General features: G+C 42.7%; 1 protein-coding gene across 1 annotated transcript in view; it reads left to right on the forward strand.

The window, feature by feature from the left end:
- Window positions 1-20,024, forward strand: part of CTNND2 (catenin delta 2) — an 805,106-nt gene that overhangs the window by 537,521 nt on the left and 247,561 nt on the right. The window contains exon 9 of the mRNA XM_057710226.1: window positions 7,380-7,512. Within this exon, the coding sequence (XP_057566209.1) occupies window positions 7,380-7,512 (133 nt within the window). The remainder of the gene's footprint in view (window positions 1-7,379; window positions 7,513-20,024) is intronic.

Raw genomic sequence — 20,024 nt, forward strand, 5'->3', positions numbered from 1 at the left:
ATCCCCCCCAAACACACACACAATACACACACCCACACACACACACCACACACACACACACACACACATGCACACACGCATCGCCTATGTCTGCTCTGCTTTATTTTCCCCATCACAGTTGTATTAGTGTCCTGTGGCTTCCGTAACAAAGTACCACTAACTAGGTGGCTTAAAACAGCAGAAATTTATACGCTCAGAGTTCAGGAGATCAGAAGTCCAAAATCAAGGTGTTGGCGGGGTTGGCTCCATCTACAGGCTCTGAAGGAGAAACCATGCCATGCCTCCCTCCTGGCAGTTGCAGGAAATCCTTGGCATCCCTTGGTTTGTAGCCACATCATGCCAATCTCTGCCTCCGTCTTCACATCACCTTCCTCTCTCTGTCTCTGTGTGTCCTTTGCTGCCTCTTATAAGGACACTGTCTATTGGATTTAGGGCCCATCCTAGTCCAGTGAGAGCTCATCGTGGTCCTTAATTACATCTGCAAAGCCCCTAATTCAAATAAGGTTACATTCTGAGGTTTCAAGAGGGCATGAACTTTGGGGGAATGTTATTCAACCCAATACACACTTATCACTATCTGGCAAATAATATATTTTTCTCTTTCAGTAATTAATTGCCAGTTACCATTAGAAGGTTCCCTGAGGACAGGAACTTTTGCCGTGTCCAGTATCCCCAGTGGCCCCTCAGTGAACTGGAGGAGTTGGCTGGAGGAGTGAGGGATTCATGGCTGAATCCCAAGGTGAGGCAGGCAGCCAGGCAGCTGTGGGAATATGGAGGGAAGTGATGGCTACTGGCCTTACCGAAATGAGTTGAATGTTAGAGAATTTGCAGCTCCTAGCAGATAAACAAGAGGTGGTTGGGAAGTCAGGATAAATTAATAGAGGTGTCTACCTGAAGATCAGAAGTCAGGGAGGACTCCCAGAGTCATGAATTGGAGGTGGCGCCTCTTAGGGTACCCTGGACAGCTCCCACTACATCCTTAGAGTCACTCCAATGGGGTGGTCTCTTCTGGACTTAGGAGGGCCATATCCTGGGGTCAGATGGGCCTTTGCATCTGATATACAAATTCACACAAAGTCGATGACTTAAAACAACACACATTTCTTCTCTTATGATTGTGAAGTCCAGAAGTCTGAAATCAGGTGTACCTGAGCCATAATGCAGGTGTCAGTAAGGCCATGCTGCTTCCAGAGGTTTTGGAGAAAATCCTTTCTTTTCCTTTTCCAGCTTCTGGTGCTGCATTCCTTGGCTTCTGGCCCCTTCCTCCCTTCTCAGAAACAGCAGCAAAGCATCTTACTTCCGTGTTCCATTACCTTCTTATTCTCTGTGAATAATTCTCATTTTGCAATATAAGGTGACATTCACAGGTTCCAAGGGTTAGGACCTGGACACGTTTGGGGCATACTTCAGCCTACCACAGGAACCTAACCAGAGACCAGCCACAAATAGTGGGACAGGTAGAGAGGGTGCCAGATTCTTCCCTCCTGATTTCCCAGTGCATGAAGCGGTGGGGATTCTGTGCTTTCACTCAACAGGGATGGCCCCTTCTCTCCTCTGTGAATTTCTCTCTTGAGGGTATGTAAAGAGTCAAGTTTGCAACAAGTTAAGCAAGTGTCCTGGCCTTGTGCTCGTCACATTTGAATTCTCCCTCTTTGATTTTTCATTTCTGTCTCATCACATCATCATAGGTGATTTGTCTGTGTGAGTTGTTTCAATATTTCATGAAAAGAGAGGGTATAATCCATAATACAGATTGTAGATGAGAAGATCATTGATAACAGGGAAGAGCTGCTGGCTGTGTGGTCCCAGTTTCTAGTTTCCCTGGAGCCGAACGCGTCTACAAGGAACAGTGTGGTTGCTCCATGCAGAGACAGGTCGAGAAACTGTGGTTGAGTGAATTAACGCTTACGTTGGTTTCTCAAAATGTAAAGCTTGGAGAGAGCCATTGCTTTCTATAAACTATAACAATTGTGTTGGCTTGCTAGGCAGTCGTAATGCCAGAGCTACCATTTATATAAAAACAAAGATGTGTTTTTTAAATGTGATTAACCATATAGGGCAGCTTTTTGTTTGGCAACAGATTATTCAGGGATGAGAATTAAGACATTTGTGCTTCCGTGTGTTTATCATTGGATAAGTTCTTATCGGTCAACAAGCATGAAAATATCTCCCCTTTGTCAAAAAGAGAAATCTTTCCATCTAACTTATTCTTGTGACCACTGGCCCTGCATCCCCTTAACCCTGTCATTTCAACAAGACCAAATCAAAAATGAAATCTCTCACCTCATGGCTCTGGATGGAAAAGTTAAAACCAATATATTCCTTAAAACTTTTAGTTAAAAGTTTAAACAATTATAAATGGTTGCAATTTTCATACATTTAAATAATATCCCTGCAGCTTGGCTACCAATGGAGTTTATTGACCTTGCATTCAAAGTGAACTCTGTCCCTCCAACATAAAGCTTTGCTGAAAATCACAGTTTGAATTCCAGAAGACTCTGATTGTCCTGGGGCTCTTTTCAACGTGGAAGTAAACCTGATAAAAATGTTGTGACAGTGCATCAGCTCTTGGTTTCAGTGGCAGCCTAACGTATTAACAAATTTCAGACTGTTTGCTATTTAGCTCTGTCCTAAGCGCCGTGTAATTTTAACAACTCAGAGAGTCCTTATAAGAGTGAGGATTGAGTCACAATATTGTTGGTCTGTGTGACAAGTTTTAATGGAGAAAAGGTTACATTTGCATATTCTCCAGTTCCATAAACATTTCTAAAGTGAAGCCCAGTAACAAATGGGAGTTACGAGCTGGGCTTCTGTAGAAAATTGTAGAAGGTTCTTATTTCTTATTCTTCTCTTCTTTATCTCATGACATATAATACCTGACATTTCTTGAGGGCCCACACTACATGCCAGACATTGCTCTAAGGGGTTCATATACATTACTTGTAATCATGCCAACGATACTCTAAGGTAGGAATTATTATCTCAGTGTAACAGATGGACTCCATGGAGATTTACTCAGAGCAGCCTCGCCTGCTGGCCAGTGGAGATTCAGCAGCAAGCAACACACAGACAGGAGGAGAGCTCACAGAGGAGCAGGATTTGAACCAGCTCTGACTACATCCAAAGAACTTTGCACGTCCTAGGACTCTGCCTCTGAAGGAAAATCATTTCAAAATGGCACCTTTTAATGCACAGTTTTTACTATGGGCTAAAGCGTTGTCTCTTCTTGCCCTTAGACTCCTTCACATAAGTATAATATCCAAATGAATACACAAGAGTAAGAGGTTATTTTTAAAAAATTAAATGTTACAGTAAATCCCCCTACATACAAACAGGTTCCACTCCGAGAGTGTGTACATATGTCTAATTTGTTCATTAAGTCCAGCAAAGTTAGGCTAGGTATCCAACTAACACAGTTGGCTATATGGTACTGTACTGGAATCGGCTTAGAATACTTTTCACACAAATAATACATTAAAAAAAACAAACAATAAAGAAAACAGGACTTCCCTGGTGGTGCAGTAGTTAAGAATCTGCCTGCCAATGCAGGGAACACGGGTTCCATCCCTGGTCCAGGAAGATTCCACATGCCAAGGAGCAACTAAGCCCATGTGCCACAACTGTTGAGACCATGTGCCACAACTACTGAAGCCCACGTGCCTAGAACCCGTGCCCTGCAACAAGAGAAGCCACTGCAATGAGGAGCCCGCACACAACAAAAAGTAGCCCCCACTCGCCACAACTAGAGAAAGCCCGTGTGCAGCAATGAAGACCCAACACAACCAATAAATTAATTAATTAATTAATTAATTTAAAAAAAATCTGGACCTTCTTTTAAAAAAAATAAAGAAAACATTTTTGATCTTATAGTACAGTACCTTGAAAAGTACAGTAGTACGGTACAACGGCTGGCATATAGGGGCATGTTCGCATCTTCAAAAGTTCACAGCTTGAAGGTTTGTATGTAGAGGACTTACTGTATTAAACTTAAATATATATTAAATATATTTATATATCCATCCCTTATAACTGTCTTACAGTAACAATCAGTAGTATGTATCTAACTCTTCATAGTTTGCCAAGAACTTTCACTTTTATATATATTATTTTAGGGTGTCTTTTAAAAAGAAGTTCCATGAACTAAATGGTATTCTTCTCTATACTTGATTCATGGAAACCAAGACCATCAAGCACTAAGGGACTCTCCTATATTTATTTATTTATAATCTAGAAGGGAGAAAGCCAGATGTTCAAGTTCTGAATTCTTTCCTAAGTATTCTGATGCCAAATCCTGTGCCTGTTCTACTACAGTAATCAAGGAGTAAAAGATTTATAACATGCTTGCTCAACAAAAATGAGCAAATACAGTACACATTTAGAGCAGGGTATCTCAGCCCTGCTCTAATGATATTTGGGACAGATGATTCTTTGTTGTAGGGGATTGTCTCTGCATTGTAAGGTGATGAAGAGCGTCCCTGGCTTCCGCTCCCTGGGTGCCAGTAGCATCTTCCAGCTGTGACAACCAAAACTGTCTTCCGGCATTGTCAAATGTCCCCTAGGGGTACTGTTTTAAACATATTCATTTTTTAGACATTGTCTAAAAAAAATCACAGTTTCAGACATTATTTCAAGACAGTGATTACAGCAGGCGTCATGGTTATATGATTAAATTTATCTATTCGAGAGCAGACAGCTAGAGTTTTATTTCCACGCCACCGTTAAGTTCATGAACATCTCTAAGTCTAAATTTCCTCCTCTGTGAAATGAAAGGAACCACATAAGACTAGTTAAGGATTAACGCATGAAAGCATGTGAACAGGGAACCTTGGCAAGTGACTTACAGCCCATACGAACACTATTACTTAAGAGTATTATTTTGTCTGTTCTTTAAGTCTAAACATATCTAAATTTCCTTCGATTTCTTTGTCACAGTACTGACCACAGACCGGTGAAAGGCTCTTCATGATCTCATGCCAAGCTTGCTTTCCAGCTTCATCTCTACCACGCCCCCTCCCCGGGCAGCTCCTCTCCCTTCGGCCTCCTCTCTCACAGCTAGCCTGGTACACCTTTCCTAAATCTGTCAACCCCTCTTATGGCCCCATATCTTCTCTGTTGCTGCTCTCTTGCTGGTTTTGTCTTTTCCAGAACTTTTTTTATCTTATGACCATTCTTTGTTCTTAAGGATTAAGACCTCACGTGAAGGATAACCAACAAGGACCTACTGTATAGCACAGGGAACTATACCCAATATTTTGTAATAACTATACGGGAAAAGAACCTGAAAAAGAATATATACGTATATGAATCACTTGGCTGTACACGTGAAACTAACAACACTGGAAATCAACTATACTTCAATTGAAAAAAAAAAGACCTCATGTAAAGAATCCATGCCTTGTGCTGAATTCTGGCCCAAATAAGACAGACATTTTATTTCCTCCAGCTCTTCCCTAGAGTCCATCTCTGTGGGCAGCACAAAATCCAAGCAGAATCTTATCTAGGTGATGTGAAACTTTTCTAGAAAAAGCGGCTTGGATAACTCTCTGGAATTTTCCTCCTTCTGTTGATTTTGGGCTGTGTGTGTGGGTGCATGTGTGTGTACATCTGTGCACGCATGCATCAACACAAGCAGCCCACGTGTGTGCATGTGTGCAGAGTCCCTAAGACCGTTCCTCCAGGGCTTTTGTTCAGTGCTCTTAATCTATGCCATATAAGCCTAATAGAGCAATTCCCGTCTGGCTAATAAAATAGGCTGAAATGAATTCTTTACTAATCACTTTCCAATAGCACGGGCTTACCTGAATTCATCTCAGCCATCCCGTGTCTTCACATGACACTTCTAATTTTAATTTATAGGTGTTCTGTAGATTTTGATTTAACTTGAACAAAGGATATAATTTTAAGAGGCTGCTATTATAAGAAAAAAGACTGTGCTATCTGGATGTTGCACATTGAGGTACCTTAGAATCATGCAATGAGAGGAAATGAAATTAAAAAGAAAAACAGGCGTCCTGTGTTTTAATCCATAATTTTTTTTCTACTGTGGTCACCTAGCCAAAAAAAAAAAAAAAAAAAATACAGTAGTTTGTCCATTATCAACAGTCACTTAAATATGTTTTGTAGCAAAAGTGCTCCTGCACTATATGCCCTTTAGAAAATGTGTGTTTGCCTAAGATTTTGTGTAAATTTATTAGATACTTAAGGCACATTAAATCAAATGCTTTATCTTTCCCATGAAAACTGAGCCAATTCAAAAGGAATCCTATTCCATGTTGTCCTCAGTAGCTGTAAGAAAGCACCAACATGCTTCACGGTTTGTTTGACGACCTCTACCAGTGGTGATAAAGAAAAGATAAAGCGAACAGGTTAGAATCTATGAGGAAACTTTTAACCTTTGTCTGCTCCGTCTCTGTCCCATTTTTCATGACTCCTCTTCTCAGATGACAGCACTGACCCGGCATCAATGGGATGTGTGCTTTTGAGCTGTTTTTCTGGGAGTCGAGTGGTTGCTGCAGAGCTGTCTCATTTCTCCTCCAGCCTATCCTTCAGATAAATAGTACCCTTTTGTGGCTTGTGGGGTCAAGTTTTTATCTGTGGTCTCAGAGGTTGCTCTTTTATTTCTCTGTTAAAAACTGGCTCCCTCCTATAGAAGTGGAACCCATACATCTGGCCCTGTTAGCTCCATGCTCTAATTGGTTGAGTTGATCGATTTCATGAAAGAATATTCGTTTGTGTAATGATACATTCAACCTTATGTTTTAGAATGGATTTAAGTATCCTGGAGCATATTTCTTAAAATTAAATAAACAACTGGCTTCTTGGAGTAGCTCAGCTGTAAACAGGAGGATACAGGAAAAGAGTGTACAATGTATAAAATTTACTAACATTGTTTGAATAAACCTAACTTTAAATAAATAATTTCCTTTTATAAAGGCTTCTTGTTACTATAATTTTATCCCCAGAAAATTGTTTAGGGAATCTATTTTTAAAAGAAGAGATTATGATAATAACAAAAATAAATAAGACAAAGATGGCATTAACTCCTATTGTGACATTTTAGATTGGACGTATCCAGTTATATTTTCTCTTGTCTGATAATGTAACTAAATATTTTTTTCAGTCTTTGTAAACATGTAACTTCAGTTGATACATTTAAGACTATATATATATAGGTACACGTATGTATACTTAAACACCATTTACTCAAGGAAATCTTTTCAAATCCTTTTTTCAGTTGATGCATGTGTAAGAAAACCAGAACAATCAGTTGTGAAATATTCCCGTATAAACTCTCACAGGCATTACAAAAATGAGTTAACCGTAGGCCAACAGTCTTGCAGGATTTCCCTCTGACGTTCTCCTGTCTTCCTTTTGTTCAGAGAGTTTGGATGGAGAGACCCGGAACTGCCTGAAGTGATTCAGATGTTGCAACATCAGTTTCCTTCGGTCCAGTCTAATGCTGCAGCCTATTTACAGCACCTCTGTTTTGGAGACAATAAAATTAAAGCCGAGGTAAGCACTACTTGAAATCACCAATAACTGGTGTCAGATTCATCACCACTTAGGTGTTCAGAGTAATGTTGAAAGGGAAAGAAATACGAAACAAAGTTACATTATCACAACTTAGATCCATATTTATGGCTGAAGCGAAGCACTTTTCATCTAAGTATTTGGCATGCCTATGCAGACATTCTTCTGCTTTTATATTTTAATACTGAAGCAATAGAGGACCAACAATATATGCTAGTTATCCACAGTGACAAGATTATCAAATGCTGTACTTTTGGTGTGATTTGCCTTTTTCTTCCCAATTCTGTCTCTGGAGTCACCTCTGCTCCTAAATCCTAAAGAAATACAAAGTATCTTTGTTGTCTCTTCAAATTACGATAGAATTACTACATCAGTATATGGTATCATCTGTCCTTTCTGGAAAACTCGTTGATAAGATGGGAACTTTAGGCAGTAAACCAGCTTTGTGTTATAACCAAGTATTCTGAGCCATTTACAAAGGTACCAGCGGGTATGACACAGATATATGTGTCCCATTAAAGAGACTATTGTCTGTGTCCATCATGTAAACAATTGTTAACATGCTCTAAGTTTTTGGAATACTTTAAAGTGCATAAATTATGGTGGGTGATATTTCTGGAGAATCGCAGTGGCCAGCACAGCTAATTCTGATTTTTTAGACAAGGAACAAGTGTTTGCATATGAGCAGCTGAGTAATCAAATTTTTAAAAAAGATTTTATAAGCTATAAAGAGTCATCGCCGTAGCATGTAAGCAATTTTGAGGATGAGTCTAAATTAGTTTAAGAGTGGAAAGAAGAGATTTGAAGATATAATTGCAATTTATTATAGATTTTGCTTTGCTTGCATTGGGATGTATATAGCCTAGCAGCTTTTCATCCTTTTTTTTTTTTTCTGTCTCTCTTCCCCTGGGACTACAGAGGGCTTGACCCATCCTTATTCTTATTAGAAAAGTCATATTTCTTTATGGAATGAATATAGGGCAGTGGTTCTCAACCAGGCATGATTTTGCCTCCCGAGGGACACGTGACAACATCTGGAGGTATCTTGGTCGTCAGAATGGAAGAAGGTTACGGTGGTGCCATCACCATCGGGTGGGTAGCAGTCAGGGTGTTACCCCCCTCAGGTTTAGCGGCTCACCACTCAAAAGCCAATACTCGAGAGACAAGTTTCGGTAGGAAAGAAAAGCTTGCTTTATTCAAGAGGCTGGCAACATGGGAAGAAGGTGGACTCATGTCCAAGAACCACCTCCCAACTGCTGATCAGGGGGCAGGAGATTTTAAAGGGGGATTTCATGGGATGTACAGGTAGGGGAAGGTGCCACAGTCAGCTCTGACCGTCATCTAGAGGTTGGTCATGCCATGGTCTGATCAGTGTCATCTTGATTATTTTAAGTACAATTAATCTTCAGTTCCAGCGTGGGTTCCTGTTTCCTTGAGGCCAGTTCTTGGAATTGTGCAAGATGGAGCAGCTTATGTCATGGCTACAGTCTGGTCATCACGTAGTTAACGTCTTCCACCAGGTGGGGGTTTCAGTATCTGCAAAACAACTCAAAGAATATGGCTCAGAATATTACCTATAGCCCTTGAGGAGGAACTAAAGGTCTTTGACTTTGTTTAATGGCTAAACTATTATTATTTTGTCTTGCTTGACTGTTTTCCTTTCTTTCTGCATTTTCTCACTTCTCTGATTAAATTTATTGTTTGGCTAAAGAGTTTCTACGGACAAGAGGCAAGAGGAGAACATAAAGGGTCTGTCCTGGGGAGGCCCTGTAGGGTCCTGCTCGGTTGCAAAGGATGCTGCGAAACATTCTATAATACACGGGGCAGCTTCCACAACAAGGAATTCTCCAGTCCCAAACATCAGTAGTGCCAAGGCTGAGATAAAAGGAATTATCGTTCATCCAAGATAAATTTAAAATGTCAAAACATACTAACAAAATGATCTAAGGATAAAGTTATGTGACTCCTGTCCCAAATAGCAATTACCTTAATCGTTCTCTGCCTTTAGTAGAAAGCAAAATAGCCATTCGGAATGAAAGATTTCTGATTAAGGGATCGCATACCATCATTTTTGGAAGATTATACCTTTGAGGGTTTCTCTAAAGACCATGAAGGCATTTCATCCCATGATTGGCATAAAGTTGACTCAGAAGAGTTGTGGTAACCCCACAACAGCAGGGCTCCGCCCCAAAATTTGGCTCTGATGTCAAGACTGGGGACTCTGCACACACCCCACAAGGGTGTGAAAAGGTGTGTCACTCACATAGTGAGGCTTACGAGGGTGAGCAGAGTGGCTTCCACGTGGGACTGAACTGGGCTGGGGAGCTCGGGAAAGAACAGCTCGGGGATTTGGCTGTGGTTATGGGCTGTGCGGGGGTGTGGTTCTTACATACGGACAGGGACTTGCATGGATTGAACCTCCTAGTGGCGCCAAAGGAGGAGGCATGAGAGCTTGGATATCAGCGTGCTCAGATGTGGGCAGAAGGGAACGTGCTCTCAGAGGCCAAACATCAAACAATGCAGTCCTGTGGTCAGGCAGTGCAGATGCCGTGACCTGGGCAAGTTCCAAGTCACAGCCTCTGTCTGCATGATCCATGACTGGCCTTGAAGCCTGTCCATAGCAGTGGCTCCTGACAGCTGGCTATGGCCCTGTGTGTGGCCACATCAGCAGTATCCCTGTGCTCTGTGGGAGACAAGAGGTGGTGCAAGGAAGGGGATGACCAGCACGCCATGTCAGTGTCAGAGAGATACATCTTCCCACACCGCTTCCCTGCTTACCAGCTATGTCTCCCTGACAAACTGGTTGTCCGCTCAAACCTCCTTTCTTATGTTTAAAATACAGGTGCTGATACCTCCCCTGTAGAGTCTCTGTAGGGACTAAATGACTTAATGGATGCAAACTGCAAAGTGGTGACGTATTCATTTATTCATGTTCTTTTTCGGCCAGGAACACAGTTAAGACACTTACGTTACTCTTTTATCTTATGTGTGTATGTATATGTCTGGGTGCATGTGTGATTATTTTTTAATTTTGCTGTGGGTGCCCCCGAGGTTGCCTGTATCCCTTCTCACTGCTTGGAGATTCTCCCGGCAGCGCGTCCTCAGAGCTGTGGTTCATGTGGAATTTGTTCCTCTGCTCCACGTCCTAAAAGCTCCAGACCCGGCCAGGACCTCATGATAACATTGCCCGGGTACCTGGGAGGCTGAGATAACAAGGATACACACACACACACACACACACACACACACACACACAGAGATGTGGAGGGACTTTGCACAGACCTGTTTTGTTCTCTTATCCTAACTCAAGCCTAAACCATCAGTAATGGTTCTCCCTCTGTGACAGAGAGCTGCCTGTCATCTTTTCATATACGGGCATCGATTTTTGTAATTACCTGTTGTCCAAATACTAATCTTGCAGGCACCAGCCTTTCCAAATTTACTCAGTCTTCTAGTCTTTCTATTGCATCTTATTGAATTGATTTAGCCCTTCGGTCTACATTTCATTATTGGTATTGACTTTGCCCGCACAATGGCTAGGCCATGGAGCAAAAGGCAGAATTAAATCTCCTATATGTGGAGGCTCATAAATCATGCCTTTCTCATTCCTTATTACAGTGGTTTGTACAGTTTTCATAGAATGAAGCAAGAAATTCAATTTTGTTCAAAATGATGCCGGCTCTCATAGGTGCAAAGTTGAGAATTCACTTCTGTAAATCAGCAGACAGAAACCCTGTCCCTAACTTTTCCTACTGGTCTAGTGACCTTGGGTTTGAGCCAGTCTCCTGGTTCCCTCCCAGCAGGGAGGTGGAACTGAGGGGAGAAAAATGGGCATGGTCAGTTCAGCCACCACCAGTGACTACGGGAGAGTCTGCAGTCTGCTGGGTGCCCTGATCTGGGGCAGAACATTCAGTTAGGAAATGCTTTGAAGACCAGTGAGTGTCCAAAAATTGGGATAAGAGGATACCATGCAAACAAGAGTTCAAAGTCAGACTGAGATAAGATCAGAAGAAGAGCAGTTGAGGAAAAATGAAAGAGGAGGAGGGAGGAGAACACGGAAGGAGAGGGTCCAGGCACTGCAGCAAACACACCACGTTGGTGCGGCTCATGTCCATGGGTTGTTGAGTAGCTGCTACATAGCCGGGTCCCCCTGCTTTAAGGAGCAGAGGCGTGATTGGCCTGGACAGTTGTCAGTAACATTTGAACTATGTCTGCTATGCGCGCGCTGCCTCCTAAATTGTTGGGAATGTCCTAGAAAATTGAGCCTTAGGTAATCTAGGTAGTTTTTAGACATGAAAACCTGCTCGTGTGTATGTATTAGAGGCATCTTCTAGGAGGTGCCTAAATGTTGATAATTTTTTCATGTTTTTCCATAAGCCCTTTTTTAATTTTTTCTGGGAACCCTCCTCTGTTAAGAATATGAAGGACATTCCATTGATTTAGGGGCGATGCTAAGTGCCTCTCATGGGTTGTAGTGATTTGGGTTTATTTATGCTCCTCCCTCCTGTGCTTCGCCCCATTTCTTCTCAGGAACAAATAGAGTAGCCAGGTAGGCACCCCGAGTTCACACCGGCCAGGCACAGACAGGCAGCGGCATGTGTACACATGGGGGTGCTACATTCAAAGCAGCATGTTGTCTACAGACAAAAAAGTGTTCGCACATTTTTCAAGTGACGGGATTATTTTAGATGTTTGAATACTTTATTTCATTATCAATTAATAAATTAAATTCAATAAAAGTTTAAGTGAATTTAATACAATTAAATCTAAAAATTTAAATAATTTTAGAATGTATTTTTTAAACATGAGACCATTCACTTAAATAGCGTGCCTTTTAAAAACTCAGATTTTATTATACGATGTTACATGTGAGAAGGACTTATATCCACGTCTCTGTAATGAATGAATGGCTGGGGACCACTGCTGATTTAATTTAGATTTTGGCCTGATGGCCTCTTTGTATATGAAAAATTGTCTTCAGCCATCAATTGTGTAACCCAAGAGTTTAAAGATCTTAGACAGTAAACATGCAATTTGAAGATAAGAACAATTTCTCTAGGAAACCAACACTAATTTTATTGTGCTAACTCCCAACAAAACTCTTCCGAATTACAATCAGCCTAACTCCAATAAAATATTTCTTGTTTTTAAAGAAATGGAATTTCCAGTTCTAGTGGAAAGAAGAGTTTATCGACAGCCTGTTCTGGGTTAGTAGGAGGATCAAATATTAATAACGTATAGGTTCTACCTTTAAGGAATCCACAACCTCCTGTACGGACAACATGTAAACAGGGCAACATAACACTGTGTGCTAATAAACTCGATGGAAAAGCAAATTCCCAGCCTGTGAGAGTGTTTACAAGATGCTTAAAACCCAGCCTTGCGGAGTCAGAGAAAGATTCCTACTTCCTACGCTGATGAGTACACTGAATTTTAAATTAGAAGTTGCCAGAAAAATATAGCTGAAGTCATACTCACTTAGACTTGATGGAATAGGAGTTAGACTTAGGATATCAGTCCTTTGGAGTTTGCGTGTCTCTGTGTGTGTGCGTGTGTGTGTGTGAGAGATCATGTCCATATAGTTTCAATATATTTGTCCCATTTACACTCATTTTTCCCAGTAGCATTATTTTCTTCAGCGATGTTAACTAGAACATAGAAATTGACATTCGTGTATTAAAATATGCATTCTGTTCCCCTCTCCCATAGTTTTTATTTTACTCAGACTGATTTAGAACATTTGATACATTTAAAAAAAAAAACATTGAGACTTATTCCTGTCTACCACACTTAAAGGGCTTCGTAATTTCTCTTTTATTCTTGGTTCTTTCTACCTCTCTGAGTTCAAGAGAAGGTGCTATCCATCTTTTCAGTTGATTACTTTTGAATCATTTCTTCCCTTTCTTTCACCATAAATTGTTCCACAGTTTCTGAAAAAGAGCCTCTGTGAGTTACTAGCTGTCAGCACTGAACTGACAGCACGGGCCCTGGAGCCGGGCTGCCTGCCTTTGAACCCTGGCTGCTCTGCTACTTTCTAGCTCTGTGATCTTGGGCAAGTTTCTTTACCTCTCTGAGCTTTAGTCCCCCAGACTGTGACATGAACCCACATTACTGCAGAGAGAATGCACAGAGACTGCCAGCCAGAGTGAGTGGGTTAAGACATGTGGGTTATTGTTAGTATATAACAGTATATGATATAACAATATATATAATTGGAAAACATAAATTAAGGAAATCTCTTCCTGACAATCTCATAGTGCTGTAGACAGAATGTTTATATGTATTTCCTCTCCTTGATTCACATTTTGAATGTTATAGGCTCTAGTACACATCAGAAGCATGCGTTGTGTGTGGCCCTGGGCTGAGCCATTGTTGAAACAAATAGATTCAGCCATTGCCTTTGGGAAGTTAGACTCAAAGAATCATTTGCACATGCCAGCATGAAAGAACACACAAACAGGTCCCAGTGCTTAATACACGGATGTTATGTGAAAGTGGAATTTCTGAGTATATTCATTCCACAGACATTCATTGGTCAGCTCTACCGTTCCAGACTCTGTTCTTGGCCTTGGTGGTACAGCAGTGAACACACTAGACCCAGATGAATAGCGGGGAGTCAGTCATAAACAAATAAAGACGTAGATCCATCATATGTGAGACAGTGGTGCCGGCCATGAAGAAAACAGAGCAGAGAAATGAGGGTAGAGGGTGATGCGGGAGGGGTAGAAATAAACTGCTATTTTGTGTAAGATGGTCAGGACAGTCAGCTCTGAGCGGCACCATTTGAGCAGAGCCTGAAGGCAGTGAGAGAGAAGCACAGACTTAGTCTCTGGGGTGGAGTGCCCCCCTCCTCCCCCCCCTCCACTGCCCCGTGCACACAGCAGGCCCGAGGCAGGCTGGGCTGTGTGTGCTCCTGGAAGGTGTTGGCCCCCTAGGGCTGCTGGAACAAAGTACCCCACACTGGGCGGCCTAAGACAACAGAAGCTGATTCTCCAAGCTCTGGAGCCAGAAGTCCAAGATCAAGGTATGAGCAGGGCCAGGCTCCCCTGGAGGCTCTATTAGAATGAACGCCTCCTTGCATCTTCCTGGCTTCTCATTGGTCCTCAATCCTGGGCACTTCTTGGCTTATCGGTGCATCACTGCGATTTATGCCTCTGATATCCCCTGGCCTTCTCCTCTCTGCGTGTCTCTGTCTGTGTCTCTTCTCCTCTTAGAAGGGCACCAGTCATATTGGATTAGGGCCCACCCTAGTGACCTGAGGATAATATGCTTACATCTGTGAAGACCCTGTTTTTAAATAAGCTCACTTCAGAGGTACCTGGGGTGAGGATTTCAGTGTATCTTCGGGAAGGCACAATTCAACCCATAACGCTGACTAACTAGGAGTGTGGCTGGAACCTGGTCAGTGAGGGGAGAGGGGAGAGGATGATCACAGAGCCATGAGCATCCAGGGTCAGGTCATGTAGGCGCTGCCGGCCAAAGGCCTTACCTTCAGAGCAGAGAAGTCTGGGGCCCGCTTGTTGGCAGGGTATTTGGGGAAATAGCACATTTCAAGAAAGAATGCTTAGGGAGATTTTGGAACCTATAAAATGGTCAAAGGAGGAAAAATGAAAAATGAAAAAACATGAGGAGAAGCATGAAAAGAGACAGTAAATGGATCAATGAAGTGGGCAGGATTGTCCCAGAAAACGTAGAGAGGTACACTTCTGAGTCAGAAGAAGCCAGAAGAGGGAGGAAGGTCACCTCAGGTCTCCTCGCCTGTTGTGGCGAGCTCAACGTGATCGAGAGGGTGGGAGGAAAACAAAAGTGGCCGTTGGATCTGAGGGAAGTGTGGGTGGGTTCTGAGAGGACATGGGGGCACTTGAAAGACTCTGATGGAAGGGAGGAAGACGTAGAAATGAGAGGCTCTCGGTCCGTGGGAGGGGTGGCAGGGCAGCTGACAACCTTCCAGAACAACCCTGTGGAGAGGAGGCCAGGAGCTGAGAGGCAGGTGAGGGGGCATGAGGGGGCGGAAAGAGCTGGTGATAAGTGACTGTTAGGTCTGCATAAAGGAAAACGAGAAAGACACTGACTTTTACAAGCAGAGCTCTAAGACCTTGTTTTATTTGTGGGGGCAGGTAGCAAATGATCCTCAGAGACCGAAATCATGTTTGCCTGTCGTTTATTCAACACAGGTGCACAGTGGGATTTGTAATAATTTCACAAGCTAATAGCAGAGAGGATAATGTCTCTTAATGAACCAGTAGAGAAATAGCATCCTCCAAACAAATGATAGATTAATTACGCTATTGTACCAGGCAAAGGGACATGACAGAAATAAAGTCCGAATTAAGTTGAGGTGTACCTTTTATGCAAGTTTGGTTCCTCGGGAGAGCTGGCTTCACCAAGCCAGATCTGACTTCTAGCTGCCAGGACAAAACCCAGGTCCCTTGTTGCTAAGGCCGGTTGCTAGGGAACAAAGGCACCAGAGTGGGTGGGCAGGCCAGGGTTATCACTCCAGGGATGGCTGCAACTGTCTCAAGACCTTCAGAGATTTAGATCAGCAAGGAGTAGGTTTGCCTAGACTGAAACTCTCGTAATATTCCTCCCCAACTCTTGGTGTTTATAGTCTAAATGTCTCTTTCCCACATGTTTATAATGAGAAGCCCCCAGTCAGCCCCTCAGCACGTGAGCCACTAAGCGCTTAACAGTGACCACAGATGAGACGATGACATCCTGACATTAAAACAGCTTAAGTCATAAACACGTGGGTTTGAGACTATATCACACCAATACACAGCAGACCTCTTTCCAAAATGATAGGTGATCTTGTCATTTTAAAAATTCTGTCAGGGCAGCAGGAGGAAGAGCACACAGTGTGACAAGGGCAGGGAGTGCTGGTCAGAGGAGGGAGGTTGGTTCTGGGTCTTGGGGTGGCATTGGTTCAATAGAGAAGCTCAGGCTTCTCAGGGACCAAAACCTTTATGAACACTGGAGAGATGTGAGATGTGATCCACGCTCAGCTGCATCGCAGCCTGAAGCTAAAACAGAATGGATGAAGGAAACAGCCCCATATATATATATATATTTTTTTTTACTTCTGTGATGCCTTGGTCCTTCACACACGAAAGGTGATAGAAGAGGCAGAATTGAGAGTTATTGGACCAGGGGCTTCCCGCAGAAAAGGCCATGAGTCATCCTCAGTGGAGGAGATCATAAGTAGGCAGTGTTGCTAACAGGCTGGGACAGAATTACAGCTAAAGAGGACAGGTACAGTTCCACTGAGGTATATATCAACTTGGCTCTGTGTTCCTGTGCCGTGGAGGGGAAGTCAGAATCATGATCTTTGGGAATTTGGAGAAAGAAGCAGAGACAAAAGGATCCACCAAATGGTGGTGGTTTGGTGGCCTTTTTTACTTAGCAGTAAATGGGACTGATGAACCGGCAGGGGTGCCTGGGGCTTGGTGCCACATGCATGACTGTGTTTCACATTTTGCACTGGTACCTGTCTGCCCTGCTCTTCCATCTCCTGCCCCCTTTAGCTCTTCTTTCTCCTTTCCTTTCTCAACCTGGCCTGTCATGGTGCCCATTAACCTTCCAGAGGTATGTCCTGCCCTTGGTGACTTTTTCCAAATGCTGAAGAGACCAAGGGCTCCTCTAGCAAAGGCCTCTCCTCCCCAGGGTCAGGGGAGGATCAGATATCAGTGTGACCATTCTCTGTGACATATCAAGCAAGGGCCTCCTCCTGGCCCTGAGGTCATTGAATAAAGACTCCAGTAGACATGGCTCTCCAGGAGGATATAAGTTGGTCATTACCAGGACCAAGTTTAAAGAGGGCCCCATTCTTGAAGGAAGACTAGGCTCCCTAGAGGCTATAGAGACCTCTCTGGTTTGATGGCCTTTTTTTTTTTTTTTTTTTTGATGGCCTTTTCTGTTGAAAAGTTTAACAGGAGAACTGGGATAAAGAAGGAAACCATGTTGAGGAAAGAATGGTCATATGGATAAGAATAGCCCATAGTTTGTAGGTGGCAGCAAAAAAGGAAGACTGGCATCTCATTCCCAGACTGGCTGTCAGCTCAGCTTCTAAGCTGGCGACTTGCCTTGTGCCACCAGAGCACAGGGGAGAGATAGCATAGAGGTACAGTCAGGCATTGTGGGCAAGGACCACGTTTCCTCACACTGAAGGTCCCTTCAAGGAAGATGAAGGGATCATGGCAGGAGAGAGGAGCCCAAGGGTATCAGGGATGTGGGTGTGTTCTGCAGGACTCTGGAAGCTCAGGGTGAGGCACGATGGGGTTAGAAGATGCAGAGTCAGACCGTCCACTTAGGGCAGCAGAGAGCTACAGCCACCTGGCCACACCGCTTCTACAGCCATGGACCACACGGGCAGAGAAGACTAGCATCAAAGACAGACTTGGGCTGCCTCTGTGCGAGGAGAGATCTCTTCTCCTTTCCCCCAAGAGGAGAAAGGGGGAGGGGAGAAGAGCACCAGGGGCTGGAGGTCATGATCCAGCCTGCTTCCAGAGGCTGGGAGGTTGGAGGATGGGCAGGAGACTGGGACTGAAGTAAAATGGTCAAGCATCATTCTTTGTACAGTAAGTCCCCTGCATATGAACCTTCAAGTTGCAAACTTTCAAAGATGTGAACGTGCGCATGCGTGTTCGATAACGTAAGTTAGCTCACGCATCTGGTGTACATGGTCACATGTGTGCATCCTCTACAAGTGGTTGTGCTTTTGTTGCTTTACTGTACAGTGCTGTATAGAGCACAGTAGTTCAGTATCTTTATTTCTTGCCTGTTCACTCGATGCCAGCCCCTGTAGGCCAGCTGTTGTACTGTACTGCTGTACTTTTCAAGGTACTATACTGTAAGATTAAAAATGTTTATTTTTTTATTTTTAATGTATTATTTATGTGAAAAGTATTATAAACCTATTACAGTACAGTATTATATAGCTGATTGTGTTAGTTGGGTACCTAGGCTAACTTTGTTGGACTTACAAATGAATTGAACTTACGAGCCTGCTCTCAGAACAGAATGTAGGGGACTTACTGTAACTGGAATGAGACCGTTTTAATAACCGAAAGTGGATGAAAGTTAAGCAATTAGACTGATGTTGTGTTGAAATGGAGCCAACCTGCAGCGAGAGTCCTGATTAAAACCACTAAGTACAGAAGGTTCTCTTGGGAAGACAGTGATGAGTCAGAGAGAAGTCTATGGGGTCAGAATTAGGGAACAATGATGTAGCAGGTATTTTCCTAATCTTTGAAGTTTCCTTGCTGGGATCGCTAAAATTCACTTGGGTTATTTTCACTTCGTTTTGTCTTTGGGCCGTGCTCTCCTTCTATTTTAATGAATTATCTTTTTATCTGCCCACCTCCTGACTCGGTTTCTATTCTTTCTGATAATTAGCAGAAGAAACAGACGACCTGTCTAAATGTCAGCTCATTCGCATTTCTATCACAGGTAGAGGACCCGGGTCTAATCTAGCGATCTCTCAGCAGGCTTTTTTTTTCCTGCTACATTTCCGAATGAGAGTGCCTATATCATATTTTAGAAAAGGAGACCTCTACCTGAAGAATGAATCCCTCATTCAGGGACGTAGTCCAACTGTATATCCACCCTCAACTTCTTCAACCAACATTAAAGTCACTTTTTTTTCTTTGGCCTTTAGAAGAGATGGCAGAAAACACCTCGCCTCTGTCCTCCTGCTAAGACTTTCCTTCTTACTGCTCCTGATTCAGCACCATTAGACCTTGTTTCTGGGTGAGAAATCTCTAAATCATTGAACCATGGAAGAGGCATCTTGTTTATCTGTCATCCTTTTGATTTTTCCCTTCTAAACAGTCTCTAGGTTTTCCTGGCACAGAGGACTAGAGAGAACATTTTGTCAAAATACTGGTAGAAACAGCACAGAAGCCTCCACATCAGATTAGGCCCATACACAGATTATGGTGCACACTTCTCTTTTTTATGATGTCGTTGCAGTTCTGTGCTTGCTTATATTATCGGTTTCATTAATCCACTCTCAATAAATGATCTTGGTCTCACCTCTTTTGAGCCTTTGATCCCTTTCCCAACTTCACCAAGGTTATTTTCCAGTTCATGCTAAATCCTTCAGCCTGATGGCATTTGCCTGTTCATTAATGACCCTGCTCTCCGTGTGCTTGCATGCGCCATCTTGGAAATGGTTAACACCACTGGACCCAGATACCATGGAGGACAAGAGCTTCTCTGACTCATTGTAAGCATATGTGAATTTCTAGCTCGTATTTCAGTCATTCAGAATCAGATTCTTATTGGAAGAAATGTGTCTTTATACCCAAACTATCCTGTAGATGTTTGGTCACATCTCTTCCCTATTAGGTCCACTTCATTATTACAGCTGTTTTTTAAATGTTTCAAGGAGAGCCACTGGCGATCATTATATGATAATAGTTCCTGTTCACTTTTTAACCAAACCTTTAATATAAGTGAAAGGAAAAAACTCTATTTTGTTAAGGGCTCTTCAAAAC

The sequence above is a fragment of the Hippopotamus amphibius genome, chromosome 15, assembly GCF_030028045.1.
Source record: "Hippopotamus amphibius kiboko isolate mHipAmp2 chromosome 15, mHipAmp2.hap2, whole genome shotgun sequence".
Taxonomy (NCBI): domain Eukaryota; kingdom Metazoa; phylum Chordata; class Mammalia; order Artiodactyla; family Hippopotamidae; genus Hippopotamus; species Hippopotamus amphibius.